The sequence below is a fragment of the Lagopus muta genome, chromosome 3 (genome assembly GCF_023343835.1).
Source record: "Lagopus muta isolate bLagMut1 chromosome 3, bLagMut1 primary, whole genome shotgun sequence".
NCBI classification, from domain to species: Eukaryota; Metazoa; Chordata; class Aves; order Galliformes; family Phasianidae; genus Lagopus; species Lagopus muta.
In genome coordinates this window covers 83,472,719-83,494,107 of record NC_064435.1, presented here as the reverse complement: position 1 = coordinate 83,494,107, position 21,389 = coordinate 83,472,719, and the positions used below count along the sequence as shown (strand labels likewise).

Sequence of the window (21,389 nt, the reverse complement as noted above, 5' to 3'; positions counted from 1 at the left end):
GGAATGTTTCATCAGACCATACATGTCTATCAATAACAACCTCAGTTAAAGCTGTCAGGTGTAATGGGACTATAAGCATCAAAAGCATGGAATGAACGCAATAGTGGTACAAGGTCTAACTTTGCTCTTGCTTGGTAAGAGATGAAATTCATTGAAGGAGGAAGCAGATGGCTTTCCTTGAGCCAGAATGTCATCCATTGTTTTCGAGCAGCAGAGGTGACCGATAGCACCCTTGACATGAAAAACTAAGGTACTTTTATCCTTCAGAAAAGGCTTGTTTTTCATAAAACAGGATAGCTGGATGGAAGAAACCCTTTCTGAGAGGTGCTGGGGGTCTGTAATGCTGCATTCCTGTCGCTGTGTGGTGCTGTTCAAAGTTATAAAGCCAGTCCTCTAGAAACTGCCTGCCTAACACTGGGTGCTGAGGAAAGGTTTGCCAGCAGGAGGTTGGGGTGGCTTCAGTGTGCACCATCTACAGCAAAACCACCAAATGCTGATGGTAAGCACATATTTCTACTCTTGGCAAGGCTTTTTCACATTATCTTTGTTAGTTGCATTCAAGATAAGGAGAGAGGTGAAGTTTGCTACAATCCTTGGAGGTTCCAGCTTTCTCCAGAGCCTATGTGTTAGGTTTGGTAAGGGAATTTGGTGTAAGAAGATTTTAGGCGGATGCAGCTGTTTTTCTGGAATTTGAGTTTCTCTGCAGTGGCTACAACAGGCCAGAAAGAAAAATGGGGAGATGTAAAGTTTCAAAAGTAAATGTTATGTTGTACCTTCTTTAATATGCTTTTTCTTGGAAACCTCTTTGGGTCAGGGGTAGCTACTGCAGCAAAGAGAAAGGAAAGGAAGAGGGGCACTTACAGTATTGCAAACTCTTGTTTGAACTTGATAATGTGTTGAACTTGTATGCAAGTTTTGTTTTGTTTTTCCTTCAAAAGAGACTACAGAATGTATGGCATTTTAATCTGTATTCTTTGTCTACTTGGTCACTCTTTGTTTGATAATGAGAAACTGATGATGTTTGACTAGCCTCTTTGAAGGAGGTGGGGCTGCATCTGTAAGAGCAAGAAGAATTTTTCAAGAACATTTTAAGTGGTATCGGAGTGCGTTCCTAGGCTATGGCTTGATAATCTGTCAGCCAGGAGTCAGTGCTGTATTCATCCTTACAACGGGAATAAGGAATGGTCCATAACACTTGTGACGTGGGCACAGGGGCTCTAAGTATTTGAAGGGAGCTGACCTATGAAAATACTGATATTCCATTGCTGCTAGTAAAAAAAAAAAAAGAAAGAAAAAAAAACTTTTTTTTTTTCTTTCAGAGATGGGAGTAGAAAGAAATATTACTAATACTTTAGTAAGGTCTATGTATTCTAGTTGCAATGAAATGAGAAAGGTCAAATTTTCTCTCACATCTCTCCCTCTCTTTTTTTTCTTTCATATTTCTAACTTCTCACCCATCTTTGTTGTACTAATGAAATTAAGATATCCTTCATGATATAACTGTGAGCTAGGGAGATCTAAATTACCTTCATCTGGCATCATTCCAGGATACTATAAATGAGGTAATTGTCCTTGACTATAAAATTTGCATTTTCAAGACTTAATTGCTATCATTACATCTTTTTGTAATTCTATTAATTTAACTGAATGGAGCATTTGGTTTTATGGTAAAAATTTGCATTAAAACGTTGCACATCTAAATAGAATTTTAATATTTGCGTCAAAAGCTCAGTACAGTTGTCCCACAGGACCTAAATAATTTCACAAGAAGAGAATAGCAAGCAGTCACACTTTGGGTCAACAAACAGGTTTTTCTTTGGTGAATATTAATAGAACTTGCTGTTAGAGACAGCATGTACTGAAAATCACTCCTGTCCAAGTTCCGTAAAAGCCTCTGTGAGCTCTGAGCCATAACTGCTAACAGGAAATGTATTTTAACAGCTACACTGTTTGTTCACAGAACAGAAATGTGCCCAAGAGCTCTGTAATCTTAAGGAATGGTCTTCCTCTTTTGAGTACTCCTACCCTAGTTAGGCTGTATGCTTTGGTATGGCCTGAGAAAGCACTGAATATGCAAGCAATGCCTTCTGTATGAACGTCTGTCTGTTCATAGTTGTCTAGCCATCTTCCACTGTGCTATAAAATGAGGTAATTTGTCAGTATGCTGGCATCTTTTTGGGAAATATTTACAACTACCACAGATTGATGACCCTGCCTGCAGCAGGGGGTTGGAACTTGATGATCCTTGGGGTCCCTTCCAACCCAGCCATTCTATGATTCCATGATTCTGTGATTTGAAGGAACAGAACTTCATATCTGGTCTTCAAAGGTATTTAAGTCACTAGATCCCATGAGAAGCAGATTGTGTGTGGGGCTGGAGTCCCTGTCCTGGCTGGGCACTGCAGGTGAAGTCGTGTACATGGATGTGCAGACAGAATTCCATGCTGGTCGGAAAAGCCTATGCTATTCTCCATGCTGTGCTAACAAATGCTACTGAGTTGTATAATGTATTTGTGGAATTAATCAAGCTAGATTTGCTTTATATTGAATGCGTCTGTATTTTTTTCTCCTGAGTTTTTTTCTGCAACATGTGAGTAATATTTCACGAGAGAGTCTGCTTGTGATGGGAATCTCATTAACTACTCTTAATATATGTTGTATTTGCTGGACTTCATAATCATTGTGTAATTAAGCTTCGCAAGTCACTTGTGAAGCAGAAAAGATGAAGGATGCTTCCGTTATAGAGATTTATGGGATAGTGAAATTAAAGACAGATTTCTGAAAATACGCAGGTACCACTTCTCATTGATCTCAGTGCCTAAATACCTATGAGAGCATGAAGATCTTGCAAAACTATCTAGTGAGCCAGCAGAACCATACTAAACTCAGAACTGGGAGAACAGAATGAAGTCTTAATGTGACATAATGACTTTAGAGCAAGGGGCACAGTTGTTTTGCCTTTTGCCCTTATGTCTTGAGTGGCAATCACCTTTCTTCGCTTTGGGGATTGTTTGATACTTCAGTGTATTCTGAGAATACAATGTAAATATGACTAATTTAAGAGCAGGTAACTCTCCCTTTTTATTCTATGGCCATTTACATATGCAGTGTTTCTATAGAGGTTTTTGTCTCCACTGGATTCTGAGTTTCACAGGCTGGGGAAAAAGGGCTGCTGAGAGCTACAGCTCAGTGCTGAGTCTCCAAATCCTACAAGCACTAGATCTACAATGCAGTTAGAATCAGAGCTGTCTTTTTGGGCATGTGCACAGGGTAAGAAGTCTCACAGGGTATCTGTTCTACTCAGAGACTGTTTATTCCACTTCAGGGAGGACCCTGTGTATGTTCTTACTTAACGGGTAAATTTCATTTGATCTGAACATTATGCTAAGGCTGAATTTCTAGGCAGTTTATATTATATCGCATTAGGAAAAACAAAGAAACAAAAACACTTATTCCTTTGAAAAACCCAGGTCTAGCTGTTAGCGTCAATTATTTTAAACACCTACTGAATTTTCTGGCATATATATCTCCTTGAATCTTGGGCGTGATTTTATGTGCTTTAAGCATTTGATCACATAATCAGTTTCTGAAAAGCAACACACAGAATCCTGAGCATTGTCCTGGCGGATAGTCACGTCAAACCTGACACAAACAAACATAAGGGAACAATTGTTGTTAAAACACATTGCATCACATTGCATGTTAAAGCATTTGCTCTGGTAATCCACCATGCTGACGTGTCCCTATGCTGATGCTATCTGAGCAGGGACTGTATCCTTAAAGTTGACATGTGCATCACATTACAGCTGTGATTTTGTTATGTATCATTGGCATAATGGATATTCAGAAGAGATTCATAATTTTGAAAGGTGGCTTGAATCCACAGATCTCATCCATATTCTGGTGACTCAGAGCATTGTGGAAATTCATTTTATAACGTCTCATGCTATCTTGGGCAAAGTAAACAGTTGCCTAGGGCAGCAGACTTGAGAGAGAGGCTGTCCAGGTCTTGTTTTCTACTCCCTCTGTGCTGACGAAGATAGGAACAAAATCTCCTTAACCTGCTTCTCCTCTCTCCTGCTCCCATTTCTCCAGTTTAATTCTGGTGGAAATCCAAAGGCCTTTTTCTGCCCTCTCCCAGTCTCTTCTTCTCATTCACCCTTACTTTAAAGATTTATCCTGGCTTTTCTTCTCAGAGTCTCCACTGCTTCCTACTCAGGGTGTTCCAGCAGTGAGAGGATTCACTGTCCTTTCTGCATCTTTTTCTATTCCTGCAAGTGTTTGTATTTCTTCTGGTAGCCTGAGCTATGTGAGAAACGTGCATTCCTGCACCGAAATATTCTGGTTCACTTGCCCATTGGTAGCTGTTGCTTTGAAAGAGCTTTTTCACACTGGAAAAAAACAGACAGACATGGAAATCTTTGCTGTGGTGCTCATGATTCATGAGATTAAACAAGACAAAAGTAAAATGATGTCAGCATATTACTGAATCCCTGGGAAGATGTGGCCTGTGCTGTTGGCAATGCTATTCACACGGCATAGAAGGCAATTGCAGAATTCATTGCCATGGGATGTTATAGAAGCCAAAAGGCACAAGTAGCAAATCATTCCATAGATGGCTATTAAACACAATTATCTAGATGCAGTATGATGCTCAGGAAACACCTTTAACAGTGGTTGCCAGAAAACTATTCGGCGATACCAGTGCAAGGATCACCCTCTCCATGCTCTGCCCTTATACTGTCTGCAGCACTGACTGTCGCTCCCTCAGCTCCTGTGATGGGTTATTCAACCAAATTCATTTTTGGCCATGTCTGTATCATAGGCTTTTGTTCTTGTGAGTTGCACGACTAAAGAGACTAATAATTAAATCAAATCCATTGCGTCTTCATCATTGTGTCTTCAGAGACTTTTAAGTTCTAGCATACAACAAAGAGTTCCTGCTTTAATGGTGCTAAGGCTTGAGCTTTCAGTCTGAAAGTCAGATGTGCCTAATGGTTAAGGTGTACTACTGCAGACTTAGTCATCTGAAAGTTAAGTCATTTGAAAGTGAAGAGAAGCCTACTCCACATGGCACATGTATGTTGAAAACCATCCTTAACATGAGAAAAATTATCAAGATTGAGCCTTCTCCTTCTCTTATGACTTTTGTACTTTTGTCCAGTGAGCTTGGTAGCTTTGTCTGCAAAACAAGCAGAGTTCCTAGAGAAAATGCTATTTGTTCTTCCAAGCAAAAAAGCAAGTCCTTAGGTGGTTGCCTGGGCATTGTTCATGCATGTAGTACGTGTCCTTCCTAATGGATTTCTTTTTTCTTTGTCTCAAAGCTTTGGGTTGTCTTAACTTGCTGTACTTGTCCAGTTCCACTTCCTTCTGGCATACATGTTATATACTCATTCAGACAACCTGCATCAAAAGAAGCTGCAGAGATGTGCCACCCTTTTACAATAACAAAACAGCAACTTTTCTTCTGCAACTTCCTTAAATCAGCAGACTGGCAGTTTGAATTATCACTTACCTGAATGGTGACAGAAGTCTGTGGAAGGCTTCTTCCACGTTGGTATATGTACAGCAACTATATACAAAATTGTATGTAAAAAAGCTGAAGATATTTCACTCATTTGACACATTATTTTTGCCTAAGGAAGTGGAGAACACATATGGAGGCATTTATATATTTATTTCCTGTTCTTGCTGTGTCAGCTCTCTGCTGGCAATTGTTGTTATCAATACAATCTCATGTAGGAAAGCAAGGAACTGCAGTATGCCAAGTGTGAGGTCAGACAGGATGATTTGGCTTTCTACTCTCAAAATCTTAATTAGTACAGTACCTCCACTAGCTGTTGGAATCTCTTTTGAAGCAACTAAAAGTAGTGAGGCTGGTGGTGCTTAAGCTGAGAAAGCTTGCAATGTGGCGAAAAGGCCACTGATAGCTGATGATGTTCTTGCTCTGCGCTTTTTATGTTGGTCAAATAGCTCTGAAGGAAGCTCTGTGGCATAATCGAGGAGAAGATTTTGTCCTACTGTCACTGGAGTTTAATGGCAGATTGCTGGCACCTTCTGGGTATGACCAGGATTTAGGACTGCAGATAACAAATTCTGGCAGGGCCTTTGCCTGGGGCTCAGGGCGGGAGCCTAGGGAGGTTCAGCAGGGGTTCAAGCAGGTAGAGCTGCCAGGAACTTCAGAACGTTACAATTTTGACATTCAGTACCTGACTACTCCTTATTTCTGGGAAGCACTCATTATTTCTTATGTTCAGCTCGAGACTTCAGAAGGGTACTATCTCAGATTGTTCTTTCTTATCCTGTCTTCTGTTCAAGCAAGTCAAAATTGGACTCCCATATCTATTCTTCTGTTAAAAAATAAGTGCATGTAGATATGTATCTCTGAAATAAACCTCCAAACATTTGGAGGCTTGTCCTTCATTAACTGTATATGGCTTCTCTGCTACTTTCTAATCTCTTAAACCTTTTACTTAGAAGGAAGAGATAGGGATTTATCTGATAACAATTCTATAGGCAGTGGGTTGGACTCTGATAAACTGAGCAAAGGACCTCTAGATGTGAGAGTGTAATTAAAAGTGTAGAAGAATTTTCTGTGCTTAGGCTAACCTTTGGAAGCAGGGTGCAAAAATGCAGACTGCTGTGCAGTGCAGTGTAAGGACATGGTCATGTACCTCAATCCCAGTGGTCCATGTGCCTTCTCTCCCCGTTAGAGTCATCTGTTTGCTCTCCTGTAAATGAGGTTTATATCAACAACACTACGTAGTGTTCAGTTTGTGGGTTTTGGTGACAGCTGTGTATCGTGTTTGGTCTCATCCATTTCAGTCACACTAATAGCTTCAAAGGTATTAAGGTATTATCTCAGCCCCAAGTGAACTTAGGCAAAGTTTTTTATTTTTGTGTTGAACACAAACAGTATGTGGTGTGTGCAGTCACTACAAGTAAAGCTGGATGGCTCGGGGTGCTCTGCAAGGATTGACATGTATGTTTAGCAGGAAGGCATACTGACTGAGAAGACAGAATTTTTCAGATCTTTCTGGATGCAATCTTTTTTTTTTTTACCTCTTGATGATAATCTGTGGAGTTGGGTCCTCAAGAGTGATCTTAAGAGTCACAGAAATTGTTAGGACATAAAAGGACTCAAAGAACATGAATACATTTTTTTTTTTTCTTTCTTTTGCCATTTAATGTGGAGATATTTTTAACAACAATAACAAGAAACAATGCCTGTAGATATAGTTTTCTTTGCAATCTTGCCTCTTAACATTCTGGCTTAACAGATAAGAGACAAAATGTACACAATTTTAAAGCAAACTTGTTAATTATTTTAAATGCATTTGACTTCTGAAAAGTTCTGAAAGTTCATTTGATATTGTGGTGAAACACCAAGCTATTACTTGTCTGCCCATTTGCAACTTAGTCTCACTGCCTCAGTTCTTCCCCCCATGTTTTTCTTCTCTTCCATCTCTCAGAGCGCTCTGTTTATTGTTCTTGTAGCTTAGTTGTCTTCTTTCCTTAGCCATCAGTATGTCAGTTATGGTTAAATGTCAAAAAGAAAGTAAACGTAAACATCAATCATCAAAAATTACATGCTCTGTTTACATATTCCTCAGCAAAAAGGATTTTTCCCTCTGCATACCAAACATGAACCTTAACTAGACACGTGAGTCTATACTTTCATTTTCACATCTGAAATCTAGCAGCTATGTTGAGTAATCCAGTGTTTACCTGCTAGGCATGGAGTTCTAACAATTTTTGAGCAATACTTACGAATCTTTTAATACTGAAGGTTATTCAAATATATTTCAAATACCTTTTTTCTTTTATTCTGCATGAAGATTTTTTTTAGTCTCTCTTCTCCATCCGAAGACGAAGACTATAATAGCACACCAGTTACCTGATCTTTCTGCTTGATTTTTTCTTTTTTTTTTCTCTCCCCATTCTCTTCTACATTTTCTTGATTGTTGAACAAAATGGTAGGCAACCCTCCAAATTAAGATATATATATTTTTAAAGAGAGCAGGATGACCATCACATTGAAGTTCACCTTTAATTTTGATACCATTAAACATAACTTTTTCTTTATTCTATAATATGGGAAAAAATAATCAGACTCTCACTGACATTTGGAAATTTTTTCACTCTAACATCTGAAGGAAGCTGATATTTGCAATCTAGCCTTTTTTTCAGCTTATAATTGTATTTTCCTTTTTGGTACAATTGTACTGAATTACAGACAACCATTTCTTCTCCTTGGAGGAAAAAGAACTCGCAAATTTTAAATGGGGTAAATTTGTTGTTCTCAAGATTAACGTTTCTTTCAATTCAATATAAAGTTTCCTCTTTTCACCTGTTTCCTCACAGAGCACGTGCTCCAAACTGAATATCTAATGCTTCCTCCTTTACTTTCTGTTATGGAACATTCTTAACTTACTCTAGAAATGTAGAGTTCGCTTTGCGTTGAAAGAAGTCAGCCTGCTTCAGTCAGTGAACTGATGCACACTGAATCAAGCATGACTCCAGCTCAATGTGCCCATTGATCTTCCAATTCCACTTCAGCTTCTGTGCAGTGCTAAGTGTCTGCTGTTACAGCTGAAGATGCCTGAGTTCACAAGACTTTAGAAACTTCTTGGTGACTATTTCAGTGTACCAGCATGGCTCCATGGATCAGATGGTGGGATACACATACTGTGTACTGGCTTAGGCAAGGACAGCATTATTCTTTTTCTGAGTTAAAATGGATTCAAATCATAGGCTAATGTTCTCTGTATAGACAACAGGGAGAACAGCTGCTGCCTCGAAAATCAAAGCATTCTGCTGTTGGATATCTTTATGAAGCCATATCAGTATATATTTCATTGTATGTCCCTGGGAATATTTGGGGCTCGAGCAGGGTTGTAAGTTGAGTTGCTGAAATACTGTGGTGAAAGTTGTCATCAGGCCCTATCTAGCGTTCAAGATGTTTTGGTACCTGCTGTCATGAGATTTTCAAGCTTGCAAACTCAACTCAGAACTTAGCCTGAGCTACTCTTTCAGGGATTTGCATCTCTCATAGGCAGTTCTGCTAAAACTGACAGCAATCTTACTAATTTTTGCCAATCATGGCAGATTGTTTCAGTGCTTTTTTTTGTACTTAATATAAAGATGGTTGATTGGATTCCTATATGTTCATTTTTGTGAAGGCGCTGAACTTTTCCCCATAGGTAAAATTTCCCACAAGTAAAATTACATATCCACTTAACTTTTTGTCTAAAAACTTCCTGGTTATCTGCAAATGTGATTACATTGCAGCTCTGTGCAGATACCAAGTTTTTCTTCTGCCAGGCCATAGAAAACCATTGTGATGTCCCACCATGCTTCAGCCTGCCACTTGAATACCTATCACACATTCCAGCCTCTTCAGCAGACTTAATGTGAAGCTGGGCTGCATTTATTTTGCATTTCTTTGTTGGTGAAAGAGGACTGAAAGAGAAATGATGAGGAATGGATGAAGGTGAGAACAGAACGTGCTGAACAATGGTAATCTCTGGCTGGCAAGTGACCCCTCTGGGTACCGTTATCGTCCAGTGTAATTCGGAGCAGCAGTAATAATTCATGTCTGGCTTGGGTATAGAGGCAGAAGAAAGGGAACACATGACTTTCTTCTATGACTTACTGCTCTGTAAAAGGATTTTAAAGAATCTTTGGGGAGAAATTTAGGTCTCAGACGCACACATGTGGATCTCATTGATTTCATAGGAGACCATGCAAGTGTGTACATTAACAGACAGAATATTGCTTTTGATCTTTAAGAGCAATTAATATAAAATATGGAATTACACTACTGTGTAATAGGATATTTTTTACTACCTTGTTAAAAGAACTCCCCAAACCCAAATACAAAACAACGTAACATCCCAGGCCGAAGTCTTGTAAAGGCATATCTCCACCAACACTTGTCACTTTCTGACACTGCTTGTGTGTTTGAATGTTAGGCTTTGAACTTCAGTAAAACATTTGTACTTAATAAAAAAACAAGTCTTCCTGTCCTCACATCTGTCCAAGCTGGTGAATGGCCTTACAGTGGAAGGGGGGAATTAACTGTTGTGACTCTGCAGGAATTCTCTTTGACCCTTTCCTGTCCCTGTGTGATGTGTTGACATAAACCCCAATCACAGAAATATGCAAGCATGGAACACTTACAAACACAATTAGGGTTCTGAGATTGCAGGTTACCAGGTACCTATCATAGCTAATAGCTGATGGAGGCGATGGATTAAAAAAATCACTGTTGGCACAGATCTTGCAAGGATGTATAGGACTGGTAGCTTACAGGTAAATAAGCAGAGTCTACACCTTGAAACTACTGTGGTCACATCTACCTGTGAATGGGTAGTAATAAAATGCAGTGACTCTCAACTGGAAGTGTTTTTGCTTTCATTCTACCTACCTGAAACGTTTGTTGTATTGGACTGACAGGTGAATTCACTGTGAAATTTGAAACAGCTTCTGCCTGGAAAGCTTCCCACAGACAGAACCTTGGAAAGCAGGTCCAAAATGAGCAACAGGCATTCAATAAAGCCTACCACAGATTCTCAGTTGGAGCTGCAAACTCTTCCAGAAGTTTCCTCATAAAGTGAAATGGCACAATGTGCTTCTCACAGAAGAAGCTTTTACAAGGTCTTTTCTTGTCTCTTTATTAACCTGTTGATTTGTAAATAAAAGAGAGCTAAATTTTAGGAGTTACTTTGTCCAATCTTGGTAAAGTAGGATTGTTGTCAAGAATTGAACAAGAATTTATGTGTTTCCATTTGAAGTAGACTGTGTTCTTCCTTATATCCCAGCTATAAATACAGAATGCACTTCTCCCGAAAGGTATCCATTGGTCTCCCTGTTTTCCTGAAAACTCCATGCTTTTGTTCCCGCTTTCAAATTTAAGTATCTCGGTCCTTGTCTGAAGTGTTCAACACACGTTCACTTTCAGGCACCATCTGAATCTAGAAGAATTCAATCTGATCCTCTAGATGAAATTTTAGAAAATTATGAATAAAGAAAAACAAAGTAAAAAGGAAATATGCATTGGATTTCAATACTACTCCATATCTTACAGTATTTTTGTTGTGCTAAAGCTCTAAGTTTAAATGACTGATTTTTTTTTTTTTTTTTTTTTTTTCTTATGTTGAATTTCATAGATCACCACAGAAGTAGTCACATTCTGTAAAGAGCCATCTAGCTCAATGAGTTTTGATTTTGTTTGTAGTTTTTGTTTAGGTGACTGTACCAAATCTCACTTATTCCATCTAGGTCTACATCTATAAAAAATGAATATTTTTTTATTTAAAAATCTGTTGTGTGGCTTTTTTAAACCCCTTTCCCTTCAAAGAAAAAGCCTATGAAGATTTGCTGAAAAAAAATGAAGCTGCAGAGAGATTTAAAGTTAGAAAAATATATATCCTCTTATCTATCATGTCCTGTTGGACTACTAGAAAATGTTGATTTTTTTAGCAAATTGCTGCAAAGTTAGAAGGGAAGAACAGAATATTATGACTGGCAGAAACATATTGGCACAGCTTGAGACCATATATTACCTCACAGCATCCATCCACTGTCCTCTTTGTAGTTGGAAGACAGGGCAACAAGTTACCCGGAGAGGTGGTGGGTGCTCCATTCCTGGAGACATTCAAGGCCCGGCTGGACTAGGCTCTGAGCGATCTGATCTAGCTGTAAATGTCCTTGTTCATTGCAGGGGAGTTGGAAGACACCTTTAAAGGTCATCTAGTCCAACTCTATGGAGTCTATGATTCTATGGTAAGACGTACCTGCAGCACTTTGGAGAGAGAGCAGCCAAAACTAGGCTTATGCACAATGCTGTATTCGAATGATCCTTCTTGGAGTAAAACTCCTGGTATCTGAGTTCTGTGCTTGTCAATTAACCTAACTTCTGATTCATACAAATGGAAATTACTAAAATACAGCCTTACAAAGTTTACTTACTCACAGTATATTAATTTCTTCATAGTCTAATTGCAGCATAATTTGGCACATAAACACAGTAGAATTAGTTATTTCAGCGATTCAGTGCAAAATATTTTTTAGAACACGCAAGAAAACAGTGTTCAAGTAGACTTTGGTGTATAGATTTGTGTTAGCTGGAGTTCAGATGTTCCACCCTTGGAATTATATCTCATTTAACAGATTAATTAGAGGGAGAGAGATAGTCAGATGAAACATTAAAAAAAATAAATAACTAAAAAATTATCTGTGTTGTATTGTATATAGAAGTGGAGATAGAATCTACCCTCATTCTTTCCAGCTCCAGGAAGATTCTAGGAAATATTTTGGGTTGGTTCTTTCTTTTATTCATATTAAGAGAATAAAGTAGAGAAAGCCTCAGGGCAGCATAAGCCCTGTGGCAGATTCACAAAAGTAGATGCAGATAGATATTTTTTGAATTTTGTTCCTTACAAGTGGGGGAAGATGCTGAAGATAGCTTTTCTAAACATCAAAGGTGCAGATGAAGTTTACTGTTCTATTAGATATTTAAGTTGGCTGCACTATTTTATTTTCTGAAAGATTAGGTCACCATAATTAAATATAAGTGTATATTAAACACTTAAATGTACAGCTTCTAGCTGCCTTTATGCTTACTATTTATTTGGTGCCAAAAGCTTGTTTCATCTTGGTTCATGCATCTAAAGTTTATCTAAGCTTGTTTTCTCTGAAGAAAAACATGTATGCATTGGAGTCCAGAATGTCCTGCACTCTTCTGGGAGCTGTATTTGCTCCTTGCTGATTGACAGAGACAGGATGGGCCATTTGTATCATCCCCGTATATTGAGTAAATTAGGTGTGTTTGGATCTGTGGTTGAAAAATAATGTCATCCAATCCCAGTTTTCATTTTGGTACTCAAATATGACATAAAAGCTCAACACTAGGGAAGAATATTCTCTTAATAAGGAAGGGGGGAGGGGCAGGGGGGTGAAGTCAGCCCTTCACTTCTCAGTGATTGGGATTCACTCTGTTGTTGCTGGGTGAAACAGAGTAGTGCTATTGCTGCTCCTGCTTCTTCACAGTGATGTTTCTGTTCCAGTTTTTGCTGACTCATATTCGGGAAAACATGATGCGCAGACACAATGCACTGTAACTCTTTTTCTTTCCCCCACTAACCTCGGTAAGTATTCTTTTTTTCCTGTCTATGGCTAGCATAGTACTATTATCGCTCTGCTGATAGAGTTAGTAGGAGGGAGAAAGGCAACCTTGTAAACAAACTGCTAGCAGTCTGATTAATCTCAGAGAGGGCATTTAAATGAAACCTGCTGTTTGTGGTACATCCACCTCTTTAGGGCAGATCAATCCTGATAACTCACCCGTCTCTACGAACTACACTTGCTAGAGCTGTGTTCTTAAATGGGAGAAGTGCTTACAATAGCCATTTACAACTGTATTCTGTTTAATTAGTCAGCAAAGCTAGTGCTGCAGGGATAGATCACTTTGCTTTAAAGATTTGAGAATGTTAATAGTACAGTTTATCATTTTAATTATTATTGGATTAATGTTGTGTCTCGAAGAACATCCAATGCAAATCACAAGAAATGGCCTGAAGTGACCCAAGGGTTGTGCTTTATTAGAAAATTAATAGGTCCATTGGTTAAATACAAGGAGAGATTCTTTCTTCAAATGTCACCCTGCATAGGTCTGCTGTGTGTGTGCCTCTGTGTATGTGGAAATGAAATCCTCATGCTTCCACTTTGTCCGCAGAAAGTTTCTGTAGCTCATGCAATAAATGGCTGAGGAAACATGTGCAGTAACAAGAGATGAAGCGGAGACCCAGAAAAACTGCGATGAAGACCCATTTCACAATGCTGAAACAGCATTCCCTGATTGCTATGACAGCCTTAGTGAAGGCAACAGAGGCTCAGAGATGCCAGAAAGACTGTCTGTCCTCTCTAGCAAGGCTGTGGCCCAAGCAAAAGCACTTGCTGGACCATCAGTGGTCATCAATGGCAGCCATTCACAGAGCAAGGCTTCTGCCTTGGCCAAGCACCACCTGATGGCTGTCAGTGCATCAGCAGGAGGCTCATCCTGCTCTACAACAGTCTGTAAACCCGAGCCTGGGGGCCTTGCCTCACCATGCTCTGAAAGCATCTACTGTAGCTGTGACCAAGATTCAGAAGCATCGTGTGTCCCTGGGGTGCCTGAGGAGGCTGGTGAGCCCCCCAGGGCAGTCGTGGCCCTATTGATGAACAACCTCAGGTGCTGCCACGTGCCTGCTGATAGCGTGTGGCCTGTGGAGAGCTGCATTGAGGGCAGCCCTTGCGGTCTGAGCTCAGCCATCTGGATGAAGACCACAACAGTAATGGAGACCCTAGAAAGCAAGAAAAAGGAGGAAAAGGAGAAGTACCGACTCCAGCTAGCAATGTACCGAAGACTCGTGCTGTTGCGTTCGATCAGGAGCTTGCACAAGCAGCTGGAGCAGCAGCAGGCCAGGTTACAGGAATGCTATGGCGTGGTCATAAATACCAAGAAAGAAGTGTTAAAACACATTCGTTCAACCTTGCCCTCTCCTACTCCGTAATCATGTTGCTGCATGCAGAAATGAGCTTTGTAATGCCACTGGAGCCGTCAGTAAGCTTGCATGCCATGAGATGGTTTCTTCTGAGCCAAGAGAACGTGCCCACATGTGCTGAGAGCTGAGAGGAAATGGCAACAGCAGAGCAAGAAGAAAGGGAAAGGCAAAGCATGGGCCCCTGAATTTGTCTGCAGGGAGCTGGAATAAGATTATATCTGCAATAAGGAAATGCTTGATGTGCACTCAAGGCTTCAAGCCCATGTATGACATGAAATAGAGGGGAAAAAAAAAGAAAGGAAAAAAACTGAGAACATAGTCTGACATGATCAGTAAAGGTGATTTGATGCCAGAGTTGCTGCCTGCTAAGCGTGTGATACAACACATCTCCCTTGGACATCTAGTACTAATAAAATGAGCAAAATTAGGGTTCAGTTCTCTTCAGGATATTAGGAGCGCTTAAACTCAGGCTTGATGATGTCCACCGAGCTGCCCGCTTTTCAGAAAACTGCTAAAGCTGTTGCGTGTTTGTGATCTCTACCCTCCCACCAAAAAGAAAAAAAAAAAAGTATTCATATTGACCAGAAATCTTTCAGGGAGGTAGAAGAGTCAAACGCATGTACAGAGAAACTGCAATTGCCTGAGCCTCATTAGAAAGGCAAGCTAAAAACAAAGGCCTCATAATCTGGTATTATGTTGGAAGCCCAGACTGTCAGTGCCAGGGGAATGTTTGAGGTCTGCACAATTATTAATCTGCTGCTAACTCCCAGTGGCACTAGTGTCTGCAAATCAAGCACATTTTGTGCCTTACTGCTGTCATTTAATGGAAGTTGGTGACAATTAGCACTTTTTATCCAGGTGTATTAGATGCCTGGAAAACCCTAGAGCAGTTTCTTCAGTTGCTTAGGTAGGATGCCTGCAGGAAATTTGATGTCAGTAAGTAACAAACAAACATAGAGAAAAATAAAGGAAAAAAGATGCAACTTCTTTTCATGCATTAAAAAGCCAGTCTGGTCCCTATTATCGAACAGCAAATTGAATTGTTGAATGTGCTGTCTTAGAGTCTGAAGCAAAAATTATGTAAGAAGAGCTTGAAAAGCTCCCCTTTCTGGGCCTTAGAGTAGCATAGAAAAATCTTTTTTTTCTTTTCTTTTTCTTCAGATACCCATTTCTGATGATACCAACTTTTCTTTTACCCTGTTGTTCTTTGTTACAAATGTGCAAGTAGATTAAGTATATGAGCAATCAAACAAGTTTTTGGCATGGATTTGTTTTGTTTTGGTTTTGGTTTTTTTTTTTTTTGCATGAAAAGGCAAGTCTGTTACTAGAAGTCCCATCTTTCTCAGAATGGTGTTCTATATATGGGATTTTTTTTTCTCTTGGCTTTTTTGTGTGCTCAAAGAGGGAAAGTGTCTGTGTTCGTGTGCACACACATGCACCTACATACAAATGATCCCCAACGGGTGGCACTTCTTTTTCTGTAGTAGAAAAAGGAATAATCTCTCAAAATAATCTTTGCTGTCTTAGAGGAGTTGCTTGATTAGATTCACTTGCGCACATCTGTGAGCAAGGTATTGAAGTAATTTAACAATTGAAGTGCAGCACAACATTGTTATTATTCCATCTTTGTATTTCCTTGCACCCAAAATAATGGAAGCCCCCTGGGTATGCACAACCTTAGATAGGCTTATTCATCTCCTTGGGCCCTTGCACAGCCTCTTACACAGCACAAGCCTGTAATTTTGTATGCAGAATTACCATAGAAACATTCTTGGCATCAAGGAGATATTTGAAGGAGCATCCTGTACTGTCTCATTTGGGGGATTTGGGTTGCCGGCGGCTGTCAGTGGGCTGCTGAAGATAGAGCTGGGGATCTATGTGACTGGAGGACATTACTCCTAAGCCCTGATCCCACCCAGCTCTGTTCAGCCTTGGGAAAGCTGTTCTCAACCAGTAATGCACATTTACCAAAGAACACTAAACTCACCTCAAAGGTAATCTGTTCTGTCTTATTATGCCTCCTAGGAAGGCATGGCATCATTCGATCATGGCCAAGAGGACTATGCAAATATTTGATTTTTTGAAAATTATTATTATTATTTTAACTTTTTTTTTTTTTTCAATTCCTGACTCCCCCAAAATACTTGTTTTGTTCCCCCACACCCCCCCCCCATTAATTAAAAGTGAAAATAAGAGTTCTATTAACACAGACACAGGCACACCATTATTAGGTTGTCTCTCGTTGGGAGGGAAATATTGGAAAAGGGGTGCATCTCTCAAAAATAAATAAATGCAAAAGTACTGAATTCTGAAATTAAACGTCAAACTGTTTCTGGTAGGATGAAAATTAAAAAAAAAAAAAAAGTTAATTCTTCGTAGATCATTTTGGCCTAATTTTATTTTTTTGTCTTCTGAATAAGATTCAGCTTTGCTAACACTATCATGCTGAATTTTCTGCTGACATAAAATACATATGCACAAAGGTAAAGTGATATAGATATTTTGCCTCAGTAGCTGCTGAAGTAATGTCCTATCCATCACTATATAGAGCTATCAATTCCTTTTAAAGGTGACTAGAAGATCACTGAAAAATACTTCTTACACCATACACAGTGGAAATAGTTGATTTGTCAATCTGTTAACTGCAAATACTTTGAGGCAGAACTGTGACTTCTTTTTTGGTATGGCATCTCTTGTAATGTTTCTTGGTTCTTATTGGAATCAGTAGATGATTCTGCACTATGAATATTAAATGTCAAGAGGTCTGTGCTTGAGCAATGCTGCCTGGCAAGAAAGCAAAGCCAAGACTTGTTCTGTGTATACACAGTCTTTCCATGTAGTGATTTTATGGATACATGCAAAATAAATGTTAACTGAAGAAATAACAAGAACACTTGTCTTTGGAACTGTTTGCTGGTTACCTGGTGGTTCTAGTGTGGCTTCTAATAATTGCGTTTGGCCAAACTAATTGAAAGCTACAGGATTTTAAAATAAACATACTCTACAAGCTTGGAAAACGTGCTTTAACAGCAATGCTTTTCTCCTGTGTATGTCAGCAGTTGAAGACAAGCAGGAAAATGCTGAGTAAGTAACCCATGGAAGTATTTTCATGTACACCAGACAAAGCAACAATTTCAGTTTTAGTAAAAACACATCTTCTGAACTGTTTTCTTATCTTCGTATGGTTAAGAGGTTTGGTGGCTTGGATGAGGTTCAATTTCTTAAACTTTGTATTTCTTTCTGAACCCGAACTACATGAGTTTAGTTCTAATTGGAGGAATAAGCTGGAACTACTGACACTTCATATATGTATGAAAAAACTGTCAGGTCTTGGGTAATGGTGACAAATTAATCAATTTCAGTAGGGTCTTTCTCCCCATTATATTACTGCCTGCCAGAGCATGTCAAGCTAACAATCTCTAGGCAAATCTCTTTGAGCCAATGTCTTGTTAACTACTTCCACAGCAAAGGTTGAAGTGAAATTGCACTGTCCGAGCCTTGAGGTCTTACTGCTCACCTAATTGCCTGATATGGCAGGAAATAACTGGATTTACCATGGAAGAAGGAGATGTTCAAAAGATACTGGCACCCTCAGTCATTACTATCACTAAGGAAATTGCAGCATATGCCTACCAAAAGGCAGGTATTTTTAAGAACTTTACCTTTTATAAACAATTAGTGATAAAATGCATTACTGAGTTGGTCTTCAATGAAAGGTCTTTTCTTCCACACCTCTGGCATTTTAGCTGCTGTCCTGGAGGCTTGTCAGAGCTGTCCTTTTTCTATTTCTGTTGTTGATTGCCATGATTCTATGAGCGGGCCAAGATCAATTTTGTTCATTCATTATTTATTGTGATGGAACATCATACTAGGTGAGGGGTTAGCTCAATTCTTTGAGATTTTGTGTCTTTGCTTAATTAGAACAATGGTGGCTTTACCCACTTATAGTACATTTGTGGGGTAAACTTGTGAGCTATGCGCTACTAAATCCAGATCATCCCATGTTGTTCTTAGCTACATGAAATGATGGACTCTGGTCATGACATAAATACATAAAAGATTTAAAGATGAGGATGTTTACTCCTAGCTGATGAGTAGACTTAGAGAAATTTTAGAGAGTGCTTGCTACAGTTTCTCTCTATGAATTCTGTGAAACTAGAATAAAAATGCTGTGAAATGCACGTTCTGCTTATGACTCTTGAAAGTAATGCATTAATGCAAGAGTGAATGTCAAATATGCTTGAATGGGACTCTACTGTGAACGTGCTGGGTAAGGAGTAAATTTTCTTCAACCAAAAGCTCAGATGAACATGATATTCAAAAATTCAGATATTGGATAGATAATAAGAATGAATGGAACTAAAATAAATAAATAAATAAAAATCAGGGTTTGATATTTAGTGTTGCTGAGATTCACACGTATGCTATTTGTCCCAGTTGGCCTGGCGTTTGCCTAGTTTGAAACATATTGAAGTCCAGCTTTTAGTCATGTTAGAATGCAGCCCAGTACTTTGATGTGGTGCACCTTGTTGAATGCTCTTTTGAGGATTTATATGTCTCACTCCTGGTATCTCAAAACAGCCATAAATTTTTTGGATGGTACTCATCTTTGTCTTTCTGGGAAAAGATTTGGAAGCAGATAAAGATCATACTATGAGTTTCTTGCCCTGTTGAAGAAAGAGTCCTCATTTGTTTTTAATGAAAACTTATCGCAGGAAAAATGGCTCTGTGAAAGCATTTCTAAGAGTTTACTGAAATAACAGTAGCTCTTAAAGAAATAAAAATCTATATGAAAACAAGTTTTTCAAGTTATACTGATCATCTCTCAAAATTGTAGTCAAGTTTCTGAAGCCGTAAGTGTTGCCTTCATCTCTGAAAGGCAAAGAGGCAAGGAATTCTTGAGAATCTCAATAAAAGTTACAGTCTTCCTTTGATTAGTGGGGGTTGGAGAGGAAAGGGAATGTGTGACCATTCATCACAGCTCCAGCCTCATTAGTACCCAGGAACTTTCTACTCTAAATGACAAAGAGTTTCACTGTCGCCAAAGAGAAATTGCTGCTGACCTTAGACCTCTTTTTGGAAAGTAAAATAATGGAGCACAGGAGCAGAGTTTGATATTTGACTGAATTCTACACAATTATCATGCATGTGTATATAATAAAATTAATTCTGTGTCTCTGCATTGTAGCCTCCGGCAAGCAGCGTACAATCAGTTTTGTATGTATAATAGATCACAGAGTTGTTCATGAATAATACAAATGCATTGAGCAGATACTAGTGAGTGAGGATGTTTGTCTTTGCATGGAATCGAAGTGAACATGTAATATTGTGATAATATATATTTGATGAATTCAGGTCTGACTTGCCTTTGCCATAGCCTGCTAATTCCTTGACAAGGGTTGCCACAATAATTGAGTTTCCAATAACATTATGATTATTTCCACATGATAATTTAATTGTAGGTATTTTTTAATATTGTAATAATGTAGATTTGTGATTATTATGCATTTGCATGCAGATTTTCATGGTGACTTGGAGCACATCCCTACATTTATAACTTAATTTCCTATATTATTGCAAATATATTTTGGGATGAACTCATTAATGCAAACTAAGGGAAAAAAAGGCCTTTTTAGTTGTTTTGCCTTTATTATAAATGGCTGAAAGCTTTGCTCATTTTTTTTAGACCAGTCTAAACAAGTGAATAAACAAAAGACAACTGTAATTCACGGATGGATTAATTTAAAATAATAATATAATTACAAATCGTGGCAGATTTGTCTGAGGTAATCGGGCTGTAGACTGGTACAAATTTTTCATTTGTGAAACAAAACTTGTTTAGATGAATCACCAAGTTTCATAAAGGCTGCTTTCCATTCTTCCAATTCCCCTATTTAAGGCATTGCCAAAGTAACTGTGGCTCAAAATTAATGCATTCCTATATGAGTGGAGGTAGCAGCAGCAATGCCTGGGCATCTGGATCCAACTAGCTATTATTTTGTCACATGGTACGCCCCACAAGAACCAAATTAGGTGTAGGGAGTCATGATGCTAGCAGAGCTTTTAATGTTTCTTTTGGCCTGCTCTGGAAAGAGGCTGGTTGCCTTGCTGCTATCAGCCTTTAAAGTACATTAGAAAATCTTTCTGGAGACACAGAGAGGGGCAAAGGGACATCGCCATTTCCCCAAAATAAACTCCATTCTTACTAACTGGAGCAGATATTCATATCATCCTAATAGCATCTTGCTTCAGACAAGAGAGCTCTCTTCCAGTCATATCTAAAATTTGTTTTTAGCACAGTGCTTCTATTTTGAAGAGAAACTTTCCAGAAGCAATGACATAGAGCTTATATGTTGCTCCTTCTACGTGTTCTTGAAAAAAATGAGAAAACTGAACATCTTTGGCACGTTTTATCTGTAAAACCTCAGGTCTTCAAAGTGAACCCTGAAGTCACAACGGTGGAAGAGTTCCTGGCCTCCTCTAGGTTATCAGTAGCTGACAGGATGTATTTTCATCGCATGGCAGGCATGCGCAATAGGAGCTCAGAAAATAGCCCTAATTTTTTTATGTGGATGTCTGTAAGTAAGGACTGAAAAATATAATTTACAGCTATCCTTTTGCATTGCTCTTCAATGTGGGAAGAATCTGTTGGTTTTGTTGTACCTGTGCATGCTTCTACTTTGGGTGTATTCTCTAAATTACCTATGCAGGTCACAGGACCTGTACAAGTCCCTTCTCTTTCATCTTTTCTTGCTGTGTGGTCTTAAGGCCTGTACAGAAAAATAAAAGCTTAACCTAGACAGCAAAAAGATCAGCTACACAAACGTTGGGAATTGCAAGAGT

At 38.9% G+C, this 21,389-nt stretch overlaps 1 protein-coding gene across 2 annotated transcripts; it reads left to right on the top strand.

Moving 5' to 3' along the window:
- The first annotated feature begins 413 nt into the window (after positions 1-413).
- Positions 414-17,545, top strand: LOC125691107 (uncharacterized). Of its 2 annotated transcripts, XM_048940080.1 has the most exons (3): positions 427-499; positions 13,071-13,151; positions 13,739-17,545. In XM_048940080.1, exon 3 carries the CDS (start codon positions 13,764-13,766, stop codon positions 14,553-14,555), a length of 792 nt encoding a protein of 263 aa, XP_048796037.1. In that variant the 5' UTR covers positions 427-499; positions 13,071-13,151; positions 13,739-13,763; the 3' UTR covers positions 14,556-17,545. The 2 variants fall into 2 exon arrangements, with proteins under 2 accessions (XP_048796036.1, XP_048796037.1); XM_048940079.1 differs by lacking the exon at positions 13,071-13,151 and having other exon boundaries at positions 414-499.
- The last annotated feature ends 3,844 nt before the right edge of the window (positions 17,546-21,389 follow it).

Coding starts and splice junctions, on each gene's coding strand:
- LOC125691107 (XM_048940079.1), top strand. CDS start 13,764: ATGGCTGAGGAAACATGTGCAGTAACAAGAGATGAAGCGGAGACCCAG.